The sequence below is a fragment of the Emydura macquarii genome, unplaced genomic scaffold, assembly GCF_026122565.2.
Source record: "Emydura macquarii macquarii isolate MOO-44397 ecotype Brisbane River unplaced genomic scaffold, CSIRO-AGI_Emac_v2 contig_431, whole genome shotgun sequence".
In the NCBI taxonomy this organism is placed as follows: domain Eukaryota; kingdom Metazoa; phylum Chordata; order Testudines; family Chelidae; genus Emydura; species Emydura macquarii.
Window position 1 is genome coordinate 14,980,886 of NW_027130568.1, and position 15,501 is coordinate 14,996,386.

General features: G+C 46.9%; 1 protein-coding gene across 1 annotated transcript in view; it reads right to left on the bottom strand.

Moving 5' to 3' along the window:
- The window catches only part of E2F3 (E2F transcription factor 3), a 52,971-nt gene extending 47,289 nt beyond the window's left edge, over positions 1-5,682 (bottom strand). Inside the window, exon 1 of the mRNA XM_067537587.1 lies at positions 4,996-5,682. Coding sequence (XP_067393688.1) covers positions 4,996-5,295 — 300 coding nt within the window. The 5' untranslated portion in view covers positions 5,296-5,682. The remainder of the gene's footprint in view (positions 1-4,995) is intronic.
- Between the last annotated feature and the right edge of the window lie 9,819 nt (positions 5,683-15,501).

Below are 15,501 nucleotides of genomic sequence, written 5' to 3' on the forward strand. Positions count from 1 at the left end.
CAATAAATTGAGGCAATCAAAGCTAGGGAACACTTAAAAGCATGGGTCTAAGTGCCTTATACATTGTCATACAAGTCAGATTATATGTTCACTTCTGTCATACACCCCACTCCCCTTATTCTTGAGGGCAAGAGTTTCCAAGGGCTTAAGTATTACCTTATCTGCCTTTCTTTGACCTACTCCACTTAATTAAGCATTTCTAATGAGTCCATCACTATAGTACTTCAAAACAATCACCTCCCACCCCTGCCCCATCTTTCCCAAGTTTCCCCCGAGGGGCTTTAAGACCGTGGGAGCCAGACTCCTCCACAATGGGTCTCTAACCCCACCCAAGACCTCCAAAAGGCTGAATGTCTGTCCCTGACTCATCCAGGCAGATATGTAAAGTGGAATTGACCCATGGGGTTGAAAAGGGTGGATCCCTTCATGCTTTGCACCTACAAGCCAATGCAGGTGTGACAAATGGGAGCCCCTCACCAGAAACAGCATTCTGTGAGAAAGACCCAGCACCTTTTTTGCAGCAGCAAAGAGATTCTCAAACAAGCATCATTTTCTAGGCTCCCCAACCCCTTTTGTCACTTCTAGTCATTGGTTAAGGACAAAATTAGTAGGGAAACAGATTTTCAAGCTTTAAGATAGTGGTAACAACAACGGATATTTTTAAAATGAAAGCTATATTTTAACAAACTGTCCTTTAAAAACTTTAGATTAAAAAAAAAAAAGCAGCATATGAGTGCTCCCTGGAGGTTAGCAGTGCTGCAGCAGCATGCTCAACCTTGGGCAGAGTGAAGAGAAAGAACATGCCTTTTCTTGCTTGATTGGCAAGGGGGGTCAACAAGGAAAGGCACCAATTGGCTCTAAAGTGAACCACATCCAGTCCTTTTTGGAAAGCAAGCTGGTGGCAAAGATAGAGGGCTCTTGAGGATGGAAGAGCAAAAGATCTGACTCTTAAATCCAGAGTCCTATCCTGGGAGGATATCTGAAGTACTTAACAGACTATGTTCCTTTAAAAAAATATTCAAGAAGATGCTCATGTTTCATTTAGTATTTCTTCATGTTAACAGTAACAGTCAAGCAGAGAAATATTAAGATGATGATTAATTTGCATACATGGTTTCCACAGACAAATTAAAAAAAACAAAAACAAACAAACAGAGTTAGTTTACTGCCACTTCCTTTTTGTGGCTTTCCCAGCTTTTAGGCATTTCTTTCATTTTCTGCTATTCCTTCTCTCACTGTCAACCAAATGTCCTGTTTGGTCTTTTCCTTTACCTAGCACCTACTAGTAAGATTAAACAATTATACCATTTTGTTTCAATTTCAGACACACTTTTTAAGAGTGGTAAGATATGTGTTCTTAACTACAAGAAGGGGGGAAAAAGCGGTATAGTATGCATTGAGTTTGGAAATGTAAATCCTCCCACCCCTTCCTAAAGCATGCTGAACTAGACTCCCTAGAGTTCATGTCATCAAAAGGCCACAGGAGTCCTCTCAAGATATTCTTATTAAGAGGATTTATCCCCTTTTTAAAAAGGCTTAACACATGGGTGGTGTCTTTATTTAAACATTTTCCCATGGCTAACAAAAAAGGCCCTCTATTTAAAGGCTTCTCATTCCAATGGAAAAGCACTAAGAATTTTTGCACTATTTTCACTAGAAATATTTTGAGCATCTATCTCATGGCAGTTCAGTCCTCTAGTACTGTGATTTACAAGTAGAAGTGACCTTCTAATATAGAAATAAGATGGGCTTAGACAGAATGTTAGCTGTAAGATGGGTGCATGACGATACATTAAATTACTTCCTCTCCACAATCTCCCATTAATGTAGGAGCCTTAGTTAACAACTTCTTCTAGTTTAAATCTTTCCTAACTATGGAATTAAGCCACCATAAGAGTTAATTTCTGTCCTCTGACACAGACCACAGGAGTCGTGCAAATCCAGACCTAAGGTCTGATTTTCCAGTGCTGAGCAAGCAGCCACATCTTCCATTTGGCTACTGGGTGCTTAGCACCTCCGAAAACCAGGCCCCGCCACATTGCAATGGTGCTGTTCTATAGCTTAGATACTGTGCATCCCAATTACTCTATAACCCAAGCACAGGGCTCTAGTGATAGAAAGTACATGTAGCAGTGGGTGGGTTTAAGAAAGTGACTCACTGGGTACAACTAACTGTGCTATTTGTTGGGGGTGGGGTGAGTATATAGTTAACTTTCTGGAGCACGTTTATAAATGGAGCTATAAGAACTCTCTAGAGAGAATGAAGTTTGAACACTTTTAATACAATCAAGTAGAAGTTTAAAACTGGCTGTGATATCAGCGCCCTCCACCTCCCCCGCTGCCCACCTTCTCCCGAACAACAGAATTATTCCCTTGGGATCATGCTTGTAGATATGCCTGTCAGTGAATTCATTTAACAAAGTCATGTTGGAAAACAAAAGCACTGGACTGGATATCCTGTTTCCAGAGCAGTCTGTACCATACCACACCCTGAACTAGTGTGTTAAAAATTACAGTAAGCACCACAGAAGCAATTCACATTTGTCTTTTGTAGTGAAGATGTCATTTTTAGCCCAGGCTATGACTTTCATTATAATCTTTGGATGAGACTATACCCCACCTTCCTGAAACCTCCATCACCATGTCAGCAATGAACACCTGCAACAACTGTATAAAAAGGAAGCTTATGTCATCATTGTGGTTTGCCAGTAGCACTAAGAGACAGGGACATGAACAGCTTGTTAATTAAAAAGCTGCTACATTTTGACCAACACTTAAGGAGGTTTCTAGGTCATTTCACAAGTGCAAAGTATCAATACACTAATGTAAATGGGATTAAAGCCCACATTTTCCTTTAGTTTTTATTGTAAATCTCATTAAAAATAAATCTAGCCCACCCTTCCTGGAAATTCTGGAGTCCCCATAATGTCAGCCAGTATGCAGTATTAAGCATGTGCTCACTTACCTAAGGAATGTGTTTCTTTTAATTATAACTGTAGTCTGCTCTTTTAAAATTGATAATTTAACATAGGCCCACAACTAAATGACATAGAAAACTCATGTAAAACATGGGCAAGCAAGATATGATCTGGAAGATGGTTTTTGTGCATAGATAGTGTGCAGTAGCTTACTACATCAGCATTTCATGTCTGGAGAGCTGGGCTCAAACATTCTTTCAGACCATGTGAAAAAAGTGAGTTTGGTAATCCCATCTTAGACCCTAGTGGACATTTGCCCAAATCACAGTGCCAGAGAAGTTCTAGCTCAAGCAAGGCCCAGCACTGGAATGCCTGCAGGGCCAGAATTAAAGATCCCTTGGCAGAACTGTGTACATTAAACTTGCACCTCTACGCACCTGCCTGTCCATTTTATGCCTGGGTCAAGCCAGTGCAGGACTAATACCTTTATAGCTATGGATACACAAAGGACTGTTTTTTCCTCTCACTGCAGATCCTCATTAGGTCACCTGAACTTCTTCATCTTGGCTTCAAAACTACACCACCCATCTTTGTTGCAACAAGCAGGTGAGGCTTGCCTCCAGGAAGAGCTTCAACAGACAGCAAGGAGTGTGCAGTATGTTTAATTATTCCACAACATCCAACGCCCACCTTCCCACACTTTTAGTTGACTATGCAGTCCTCCAGAAATGCCCCCACCCCCCATCTCTAATGACAGCCCCACATACTGAATGCAGGGGCAAGGTCCAGCTTTCCTTCCAGAAAGGGGGTTAGCTATGAACGGGGTAACTGCCCTTACAGTAGGCCAGGGAGAGGGAGAGAGATGAAGTGGGAACTACCAAGCCCCCCTCAAGCAGATGAAGTGATTTAAAAATTAAATGGGCCACCAGGCACCCAGTAGCCTGAAGCAGTAACCTGACCAATCACCTCCAGGGGGCCATCACCGGGGCGGGCAGAAGGCTGGGCGATCAGGCCCAGGCTGAGAAAAGTATTAGGGGGAGGGGTTGGGGGAGACACAAGGGGGGAGGCAGGAGGGGCTAAACTCAGGGACGGGGGGGGGGGGGGAAGGAGAAATCTTATTTCTTAACTACCCCCCCACACAGCGTTGTAATCCCCCCTCCCCCACGACACTGCAGCTCGGGGAGTGCCAGAGCCTCAGGGCGGGGCCGCCCTGGTTTTTTGGGGGGTGGGCTGGATGCTCCTCCCCGGCTCCTTATTATGGGGTGGGGGAGAAGCGCGAGGTTTGCTCTTGCTGCTGGCCCCTGCGTGTCCGCCCCGGTCACTAACCTGCTGTAGGGGCATTTCCGAGTCCAGCAGCGCCCCGGGCAGACTAGGAGGCCGCGCGCGCGTGTGAGGGGGGACACACGGACCGTCCCAGGCCAGAGGCAGGAGGAGGAAGCGGGTGTCCCCCTCCCCCCACTCGGATCAGCGCCCCCTCCCTCCCGCCCGGCTCCCAGTCACAGACGCGGCCTCCGCGCACGTGTGCGAAACGTCACCGGCGAGTCCGGGGGTGAAGCGGAGACACCAGCTGGGCAGAGCCCCCCGCTCCCCCAGCCCCGAACAGGGAAGCCGCGGGGCCTGCAACTACCCAGCTCCGGGGAAGAGGTCGCCGCAGCCGCCCCCAGCTCACGCTGCACCCAGCCGGGATGCCCCAGCGCCGAGAACTCCCGGTAGTGCTAGGAACCGGCCTTTGTGGGAGCCACCAGGATCTTGAGGGGGGGGTAACTGCTGGCCCTGCCAGGGAGAAGCAAACAGGCTGCAAGTAACTGCCCCTTCCCTTCCCTCCTTATCCCCGGAACCCAGGACAGGGCACCACCGGCCCAGCTGCAGAGAGGAGGCTCTGGCTGGACCGGGCCGCAGTTGGCGGGGGGTGGAGGGGGAGAGAGACAAAAGTTTATTGCAATACGCTGTTGTCCCACAGTCCCAGCCCTTCCTGCCCCCTGCCCCGGGCTGGAGCGGGGGCAACGGGGCCCTGCCTGGGGGGGGCTTAAACAGAGTGTCCCCTTCGCCCTCCCACTGGGATGGGGGGGAGAATTACCGGGGGGCGGCCTCCGCCTCCTCCTAGTGCGGGCTGCAGCAGCGCCGTCCTGCCGGCGGGTCCGTGCGGGGTGCAGCACAGGGAGCCGCCAGCGGGCTGACCCCCCTCTGCAGTGAGGGCAAAGGCACCAGGAGCCTGGAAGGAGGAGGAGACACAGGACGCAGCCGCCGCGCCGCTGCGGATCTGGATGAAGGTGCCGGCGGCGAAGTGGGCTGGGAAGCTGGCGGGGGTCAGCCGGGAGTCCATGGAAGATACGGGTGGCTGAGCTGCTGGGGCCGCCGGCTGGAGTCCCCTTCTCATCCTTCCCTCTGGGTCTGTCCCCGTAGCAGAGTCTCTCCCTCCCCCCCCCGGCCTTCCCGGCGCCTTTCCTCCTCGATGCCGAGGCCCGACTCAAAATACTGGGGGCGGCGGGTGCCGGAGGGGCTCCGGCTGCAGGATGCGGGGTCCCGGGGGGGGGATGGAAGCGGCGGAGCGTGCAGATGCGGCGGATGGAGCGGGGCCGCTCCCGCTGTGTGGGGCCGGCTGGAAAATGGCTCCAGGAAGCGGCGGCTGCTGACAATGAATGAAGGGAAGGGAGACGGGTTACGCGCCAAGGGCCTCCCGCGAAACTCGGATTTCCCGCCTGCTTTTCAAACTAGATTTGCATAGCCCCGCCCCGCATGTACGTCCCGTCCGGCTGGCGCTCTCATTGGCTCGCTGCTCCCTCACTTCCATCCAATGCCCAACCCTGTTGACATCTTGCCTGATTCCCATTGGCCTGTTGCGGTGCGGGGTTGCCCTATTTGCATAGGGCCTGTTGATTGGCTGTGGAGGAGAGGCCGGGGATTCCCCTCTGAGCAGCCGGGATCCCGGTGCGCCGGCTCTGTGACAGTGACAGCCGGCGTCTGCGCGTTCTAGAACGTGCCCGGGAACCAGGGAGGTTCCATTCCGCGTGTGTTCTACTCCTCTTCCTCCTTCTCCCCCCCGACCCCAACAGTGCGAGTACGGCACAGACAGCGAGAGAATAAACTGCGGTAGCCCGTCAGGAGAGCGGGTCAGGCCCCGTCGGAGTGAAGGGGGCATAAGGGCGTGTGAGGCCAGGGCTAAACTCAGGGAAGAAAAGCAGGTGAAAGCTGGATTTCTTCGGGGGCCGCAGGGAGCACATAATAAACGGGGATGAGAGATTCCCCCCAGAGCCCTCTCCAAAGAACACTACCAGGAATACGTGAGAATAGAGGACAGTAGCACCTCAAGCACGTTTGCGGAGAATAGGGTAACTGGGTTGGAAGGGAAGTAGTTCATCTGGGCGCAGTAGGGTGGCGATTCCTTTATAGAGCCGTAATAAAATCCTGTGATTGAAAGCAGCGCAGGACTAAAGTTCATCCACTCTTCAGAGGTCAACTAACTCTCCTTCTTTGTACAGTTAACCATTTAAACTGTTGTTGCGGTTTAAAAATGAGCCCTTTAAAATATTTTCCCAGACAGTAATGTTTTTTTCCAGACCCTGTTGCTAAAGAAACAATTACCATTTTCTCCAAACTTCACACATCTATAAGGTCTCAGAAACAGGCCACTTTCTAAATTTTACACAACAAAAAAATTGTTCCTTTTATTTATAATGATCTAGTTTAACTTTAAAAAGACCTTGTGTCCAGCAGCTATTTCCATTGTCTAACATTAAACTACTAGTCCTCCTGCCCTATGTCCTTCAGGGTCCTAGCTACTGCAATTACTGTCCTCAGATCTGATTTTCCTCCATGTTTCCCACTGAGTTAATCATCATACATAAAAACACTACTTTCCCTGAGATGTCAATCTTTAAGAACAGAAGTTCCATTCAAATAGACCTGGTGAAGTCTGTCAGACCAAGATCACACTCCTGGCAAACCTCAGATTTGGGAACTGCTAGTTTGTCTTTCAAGCAATTTTGCCACTCTTCCTGCATCAGTTTAGTCCCTATCAATAATAGGCATATACACTGAGCAGGGGGCTTTATTTGTATTGCCTTATTTATATTACAGCAGTACCCAGAGTCCCCAAAAAGGGCCCAGTTCTGATTGGCACTGAATAGACAAGAGTCTCTGCCTTAGACAGTTGAAAATCTAGGATTATGATATGGTGTGTTGGGCAGATAAATAGTTTCTTCTTCTGGTGAACCATAGTGGCTCATCAGAAACAGGGGCTGAAATTAGACTAGGTTGGCAAACCAACACTTTTTGGGGGATTGGGCACTTCCATCTTGTTCTACAGAATCTCAGCTTTCACTTATGATTGTGGAGAAAATCTTGAAAATGTTAAATAGTCTAAACCAATGTCTACCTAAGTCTAACCACAGCCTGAAACAATAACTCAGAGGTGGCAATGCCCCATTTTTCTCAATGCCCAATGATGGGAAACTCAGATGTCCCATAATGAATTAAAGGTCAACATTGTTTATTTCACTGCTGTCACAGCATGTAGTAATGAAGGAAAAGGATCTCAGATCTCCACATTCTACTGTAAATGGCATAATTTTGGAACCACAAAGGGATGGGCACTCCTTCTACCCCCCTCACCCGCATCTGACCCATGGAGCTAAAAGGTCAGATGGGAGGAGTTTTCCTCCATAGGGAAAACTATAATCCCCCAGGGTCCAGTAGGTAATTCAAGATCCCAACTGTTCAGTTTCCCCTGGTAAGGGGGAAGCACATCCCATACAGTCCAGTAAGGTACCCAAGACCCCAAACAGTCAGTCAGTTTCCTCCTTTCCCACAAGAGCAGCATGGGTCTCATGATGGGTGTAGGGCCAGACAGTTTCCTCCATGGCTTTAGCTGCTGCTGCCCCTTTCTCTGCTGAAGGTTTTCTGCAAATCCAGCTAGATATCACTGTATTAGTTACACCCCATTCACCTTTTCAAGCTTTTCTTTGCAACCATAAGGGCTCAAAACTATTATTTCAAATGAGATTCTGATGTCAACACATAGACTCTAGGATCCAGGGCCCTAGACACAAGTCTATTGTAACTATGGTGTATCTGAATCTCAGTGAGGGGCAGTCAGGTCAGCAGAGCCCATATAATAATATGTTGAAATTGTGCACAATCTGTTGTGAATGGTATGTCATTTTGGCATGTCAATTGGACAAGGATTATTTTGTGAGGGGCGCTTGGGAGAGTACCACCACTTTTCCATACACCCCCCAATTCAAGCCCTGGCCAAAACAAAGTCCAGGTCTGCTGGACCAGAGGCCCTTGTGCCCGAGGTTAGTTTGTCAGTAGCAGGTGGGGGAAAAAGGGGGACTGATAGGGTGAGGTATTCCCAGAAGCTGGAATCAGAGAAAACAACAGGATTAGGAAACCAGAGATGCAACATGTATAGGTACTGGGCAGCAATTATCCTCATTAACTCCCACCTAGAGCCCTATTGCCTAGGCCCAATTCTCCAGCTGCAGTAACCAGCCTGCCTTCCAGTCCCATGCCCTATTGCACAGATATACAAATGTAGACATTCAGTAACTATAAAATAAACATTCTTTCTGTATTCAGTGAGGTAGGAGGTTGAAGGGGGACATGGAACAAGGGAACAAAGTAAGGCACTCACTGGGGAGATTTAACCACTAAGGGCTAAGAAACTGGGTGAGGCAGTACGGCTCAGACAGATAGTGGGGCTAGACAGCAGGGGCCAAGGAGACAGCCTAGGGATGTTGCCACACCCCTCCCTCATATCCTCCCTTTCTCTCTCCATTCCTCTCACACAGTCCTGCTTTCCCCCACATTCTTCATTAGCTTTGCCCACGGGAGTTCCAGGCTGATGGAAGCTAGCTAAGTCCATAGGAGTGGACCTCCTCTTGGGCAAGCCACAGGAGGTTCACTAGAGAAAAGCCAGGTTCTTTTTTGCTGTACCAGACATACAAGTTTCAGTTGATCTGCATGTTAATGTTGCCTGAACTGGTGCTTTCTTTGATTTGTAATCATTGGATTAATAGGAAATGCACTTGAGCAACATTAAGTTAAAACCAGGTTTTTATGTGGATAATGTTGGATGTTAACCTATTTCTTCATTGTCAGTGCTGTATATCCTGCTAAACATTTGCACTACGATATAGCTTTATTTAGGGGCAGATCTAAGTGGCAGCATAATTTCAGATACAAACAGGGCCCGTCTGTTTCAACTGTCACCACTGCGGCATTTCGGCCTCACACATTGCTGTTTAGGCTTCTGCGAAGAAAGCCAAAAGCTCCTGCTTCTCCTTCCCTACAGAAAGTGAATTGCATCACCCTCAGTGACAGACTAGCCAGAAGACTCTAGAAAGCTGGGGAGGAAGGGTTGACAACTTTGAGTTTCAGACAGAGGGGAGAGGGAAATAGAGAGACAGAAGGAAAGAAAAGAGAACAAACAGCAGAAAACAAGGGCGTCAGAAGGAGCAGAGAGAATGAGGGTCAGAAAATGGGGTAGCATAGAACTGCAACGAAGGAATAGAGAACTTGGGTGCAGTGTAGGGACCAGGGACCAGGGCAAAGAAGCGAGAGCCTCAGAGAGTGTGGAGAGAGAGCTGTGTTATTAAGAGAGTAGGGAACTAGGGAATCAGGAAGACAGAATGTGAGATCACAAGAGCAGGACTGGATTTTCAATTAGGCACAGTAGGCACTAGCCTAGGGGCACCTAAACAGTGGCGGATTACTGCATGGGCCAATGGGGCCCCTGCCAATTTGGAGGCCCTGCCCAAGCACCAGAACTCTGGCCCCATCCCCTGCTCCTCTTCCTCTCTCCTGGGGCCCCACCACCCTGCTCCTCCTCTTCCCCCTAAGGCTCCATCACTTGGCCAGGTGGGAAGCTGGAGCCCAGGGATGAGTGTATTTCCCCCACCCGACAGGGCTGGTTGTCCCAGATGCTCTTGTGCAGAGCTGGGCCAGCAAGTTTCTCTCTCTCTCCTGTCACCCCCACTCCCTGGACGTGTGGAAAAGACAAAGGTTAGCTGTAAGTGAGGGGAGGGCACTGAAGATGCTGTGCATGGGGGCATGTAAGGTGTAAATCCCACCCAGCAAAAGTGTGAACACAGGGAGTTCCCAAAGGGGGAGAAAGAATTTGGAATAGGAGGGCAGAGGGAAATGAGGTGGTGAACCAGAGAACAAGAGAGGCCAGAGTGAGGGCCCAGAAAATGGGGGTAGGTGGGGCAGAAGTTGGAGGTGTAGTATAAGGAGAGAATTGGGGGCAGAAATTGAGGAATGAGGACTCCAGAGAGGGATGAGTGGGGAAGGAATGTGTGTGAAGAGAAAGTCCAACAGTAAAAGGGGAGGGGTGTTTATGGAGATAGGGAGCAAGCCCAGACACAATGGGGTGGGAGCATGTTTATGCATATGTGTTTAGCTTTAAGACATAAGAGGAGGCACTAGCAATAGTATCACCCCACCACAGCCTCAGAGGATTGGAATGGAGATTGGGGGGGAGGAGGGGAAGGAGCTTGAGGAAGGAACAGAGGTCTGGGGAAGTCCTGCGACAGGGAGAAGGGAAAAGCAATGGAAGCTCTGCAGGAGAATTAAAAAAGGGTTAGTAGAAGAAAGTGGGGTAAAGGGACAAACGGGAAAAGCATAAAGAGCAAAGGAAAGAAAATTGGAGCATGTAGAGAGGGGCACCAGGAGTCAAGGAAGAGGGACCCAGGAAAAATCAAAAGGACCAACAGTGAGAGAAAACCTAGATAGATTAAATGGAAACAAAACAGAGCAACACATACCAACAGAGAGGTGGGGAACAGAATTAATTCAGGCTCCTAGTTTTACTTGGATTGTTCCTTATAAAGCACAATGGGTGTATTAGACGTTTCAGACACATATGGAGAAAAGTTCTTGTCCCCAAGGAGCTTACCAACTAATGCTCTAATACTGCCAGGGCAGACCCTGCAGCTGCATGGAGCCCTGTGGCAGAGCTGGATTTGAATAGATAAAGTCTCCACAAATGGAAAGGGTAGAGGTAATAAACACAAAGTGATTATGCAATTAAACTAGACCGATGGCTACTTAGCTATAAGGTTTTTAATTAGCTTATTGCTCTATAAAATTAGCTAAATCAAAAGTCTGAATTAGAATGATAGTAGCAGTGGGTAGTTAGTGGTGGAATCCTAGTCCAAGACTGAATTTGAAGAAGAGTTAGAAATTGCTTAAAATAGAGGAAAGGCTATGCTGAGCATAAAAAGTAGATTAACAGGAGGTTTCAAGAGGCAGGTAGAGCCTATTACACCCAGAGATATGATAAGGTGCACTTTAATTGTGCTGAAATAAATTCAGAAAGGAAATTTGGAAAAGGATACCATAACCTCAAAAATAATAAGAAAAAACATCATAAGAACTAAGGCTACTTACCGACTAAATGAGAAAGCAGTGCAGCAAGTAATAGCTATTTGTAAAATCAACCCCAATAGGGCTATAGGTGTTTAGCTTTACCAAATTTAAAGGGTCAGTCCTAGAGAGGCATGCTGGGAAAAAGTTCCTATAAATGGGTAGCCAAGTAGTGAGTAGATGATTATCAAGATAAGGGTTTTCTGTAGGTAGAAGACTCTTTTTGTGCCATAAATGCCCTACCAGTGTTTGGTAAAAGTCAGTGAAATGCTACTATGTAGTAAAGGTAATATCATCTAGAAGAAGCCAGAAAATTTCTGGAGAGGCTTGAGAAGAAGGATGGTGATGTGTTCAAAATGGCAGGCCAGAAGCATAACTTTATTGATAACAAACAGACCAGAACAGATATGATATGGTAATGGATAAGATTTTGTTATGGTAAAATTAGGCAAAATTCATGGAACAGTCATGGTAAAAATTTGAGTGCAGAAGCATTGCTATTACCTGGACTTGAATGAAGAGTGGTGTGGGGGGAAGTAGTAGAACTTCACTTGGTTGGCATCTCCTCTCCTCTCAATGTGCCTGTGTCACACGCACTGACTGTCCTTATCAAAAGGACTGTGTAACCTAGAGGATAAATAGTTTGCTTCATAATACAAAGTTAGTGAGTTTGAATCATAGAATATTAGAGTTGGAAGGGACCTCAGGAGGTCATCTAGTCCAACCCCCTGCTCAAAGCAGGACTAACCTCAACTATATCATCCCAACCAGGGCTTTGTCAAGCCTCAGTTTAAAAACCTCTAAGGATGGAGATTCTACCACCTCCCTAGGTAACCCATTCCAGTGCTTCACCACCCTCCTAGTAAAAAACTTTTTCCTAATGTCCAACCTAGACCTCCCGCCCTGCAACTTGAGACCGTTGCTCCTTGTTCTGTCATCTGCCACCACCGAGAACAGCCTAGCCCCATCCTCCCTGGAACCCCCTTTCAGGTAGTTAAAGGCTGCTATCAAATCCCCCCTCACTCTTCTCTTTTGCAGACTAAACAAGCCCAGTTCCCTCAGCTTCTCCTCATAAGTCCTGTGCTCCAGCCCCCTAATCATTTTTGTTGCCCTCCGCTGGACTCTCTCCAACTTGTCCACATCCTTTTTGTAGTGGGGGGCCCAAAACTGGACACAATATTCTAAATGTGGCCTCACCAACACCGAATAGAGGGGAATAATCACTTCCCGTGACCTGCTGGCAATGCCCCTCCTAATGCAGCCCAATATGCTATTAGCCTTCTAACGTTATAGTTTGATTAACATTTCTATTAACGTTTTCTTGCAATGTGACTATTCATACTTAACATGTTTCTAAAGCAAATACAACTGTACCAAAACAGTGTTGTTGGTTTGTTGTTGTTTTTTTTAAATCGGATAAACAATAAAATGAAAGGGGAGAACATTTCATCACTGAAAGATGCAATGGCTATTAAAAATGCTGTGTTTTCAAAGGGGTTAATTGTTTCAGTGGCAATAAGTTAAAGAAGAACTAACCAGATTTTTCCCCAAGGTTTATATACGGACACATGTAGCTCTGAATTAGGGAGCAGGAACCAAGTAGGCATTGTTGTATTTAACTTGATGGTTTTTAAATGGCCATCTTTTCTCTAATGTGTCTTATTTTATAGATTTCACATTTGTCTATGATTAGATTATTCTTTTTCTATCCTGGCTTTCTTTTTACATATAAAAAGTTTTGGATCAGCTATCATGACCTCTTCTACTGCCCACAAGGGAATCATAATTTGTGCAAGCTTCTCCAAATCACAAATGTTTAAAAGGGATATGGAACCATGTCCAATTGTCTAAAGAGGTGTATGTGTGATCCCATTGAAGTGTTGGATCGTATTTTTTTCTGTGTAATCAGAAATACCTAAAGCAAGTAATGGTAATTTCAAATAATTTTTGATAACTTTTCTGGCTACAATAGCCCCCTATCTGCAGCCTGCAGGGAAACCAGGTTTGTTTTAGGCAAGGGAGGGAGAGAGGTTGCACTTATTTGAATAAATTGTACTATCTTTGGGTTGGGGTTTTTATTGTGTGCATGTACAGGATCTATAAAAATGGGATCAGTAATGAGATATACTAGCCCTTTAAGGCCAGAGGGGGAAGTCTGAGAGGCCAGGCTACCCCATTCCAGAAATTCTGGAGCAGGCTAGGGCCTAGGAAACAGCAGAGGTAAATACTGGCAGAGAAGTGATCCCAGGATAATAGTTGGGGTAGGATGGGGGAGGGGGAGTAAGGGAACAGGATACTGTTTTTTTTAAAGGTCTGGGACCAGGAACCTTGTAGTATAGGGTTGGACTAAGCTTCCCTCTCTCTCAGATGACCAGGACAAGCTCTGTGAAGGAGGGCATCATAGTAGGAGAGACATTAGCAAGAAAAGGATGGCTTGCCTCTCCCAGTCCTGGGGAGAAAGGATTGAGGTGGTTTGATCTGATAGTCCAGAAGTAAAGGAAGGTTGCACCCTGGCAGAGATGCCTGGGAAGAAAGGATCTTTAAAAAAAAAAAAAAAAAAAAAGCATTGAATCCTGTTGGTTTAAAAGACTTTGCTGCCATTATAGGTGAAACTGGGTGAGGGTAATTTCAAGGGGCCAGCTGGGAGAAACTGTCTTAAGGACTGTGTGGTCTGTTACAGGACCTATACACCTGAGTGGGCTTTCTAAGTGCTAATTTGGAATTTTTATTATTAATGCCTTTCTGGGATCTCTTTTTCCCTTTCTTAATTTCTGCCCTGTGTTCTATTTTATTTACTTTTAGCACTTTCATCACTGTAGTATCTGAGCACCTTCCAGAAGTGCATTAAATGACATGACTAGCATTTGTCATGTGTGGTATGTTCTTTAACATCTGAATTACTCTCCCTTTACTGAACAATAATGACAAGTGAGTTTAAAGTTGTTGCTTGCTACCATGGTTCTATAGGGCCAGCTCCCCTGATGCTGTCATCTGCCCTGGTTGGATTCTGCTCCATTTTTCAGATTCTCTCTGAGCTTAAGGAGGGATGCGAAGTAACTACAGACAACTGTTGCCTACTCTCTCTGCAGAACCATGAACTCTAGTGGCCAGAAGGAAAACTGCAGGCAGTTGAGCCCAACTTTCTGAGTTGGTATGCTCTTGAGCAAGCAGCAGCAACCTCACGACGTTCACTGAACTGCCCTACTGCACAGGTTTTCCTCTGAATTATTGACAGGTGGAGAAAATGACAAACAGTACGTTGGCTGAGTTAGCAGCGGCTTTGTGACATCAGGTGTAGATGTACAGTACATTGCTGCATGCAGGAGGGGGAGAGTAGGACTGTGTCCAGCAGGGGCTGCTCCTGCCCCAGACTCAGAACTGTGCAGGGGAGTCCGTTGAGAATGTCTCCAGACCTACGTTTCTATGATCCAGGTTGGTGCACCTCTGCCATCTTGCCTTGGCGGCCTGTGGGTGCGGGGGAAACTGCAGGGAGGAACCAGTCAGACTGCAGCTAGTAGCAGGAACTGCAAAAACAGGCGAGGCTGGCACCTTTGGACATTCAGAGCCCTTTCTACAGTCCTGAGTGGGCTTTCTCTGCTCTGTGCTGACTGGTGGCCAACACCACCTCTCCTCCCTCAGTCTCTTCACCTCAGAATCACTCCACACCTGCCCTTCTTACTCTTTTCCCCTGTTCCATCCCCACAACCCCTTTCCTTCAATATCCCTTCTCCCTTCCCTTTTAGCTTATCCCCACCTAATTAATTTCCCACGCCCAAAATGTGGAACTACCATTCTGTTTGCTGCTATCATAGTCTTCACTCTGCAGGTATATTCTACCCCTTTAGCCTGTTTCTGTCTTGTCTAGTTAGATTGTAAACTCTTTGGAGCAGGGGCCACCTCCTATTCTGTTTGCACAGTGCCTAGCACAAGAGGCCCTATTCTTGGTTGGTCCCTAGTCACTATTATAATGAGCAACTGCCCTGTACCTGCAGTATGTCCCAGTATCCATAGGGTATAATAGAAAAATTGATTTGCAGTGTTTTCTGGCTCCTCTTTTCCCAAGCTGGCACACAACTTGGTTATGCAGAAGGACTTTTGGGATTTGATCCCTAGAATAAGAATCAACCCTGTTAGATATCCTACGTAACAATAAAGAGTTTGATAAATGAAGTTAATTTTTATAGAAAGCAGCCATCAAGATTATGCAAGTATTGGG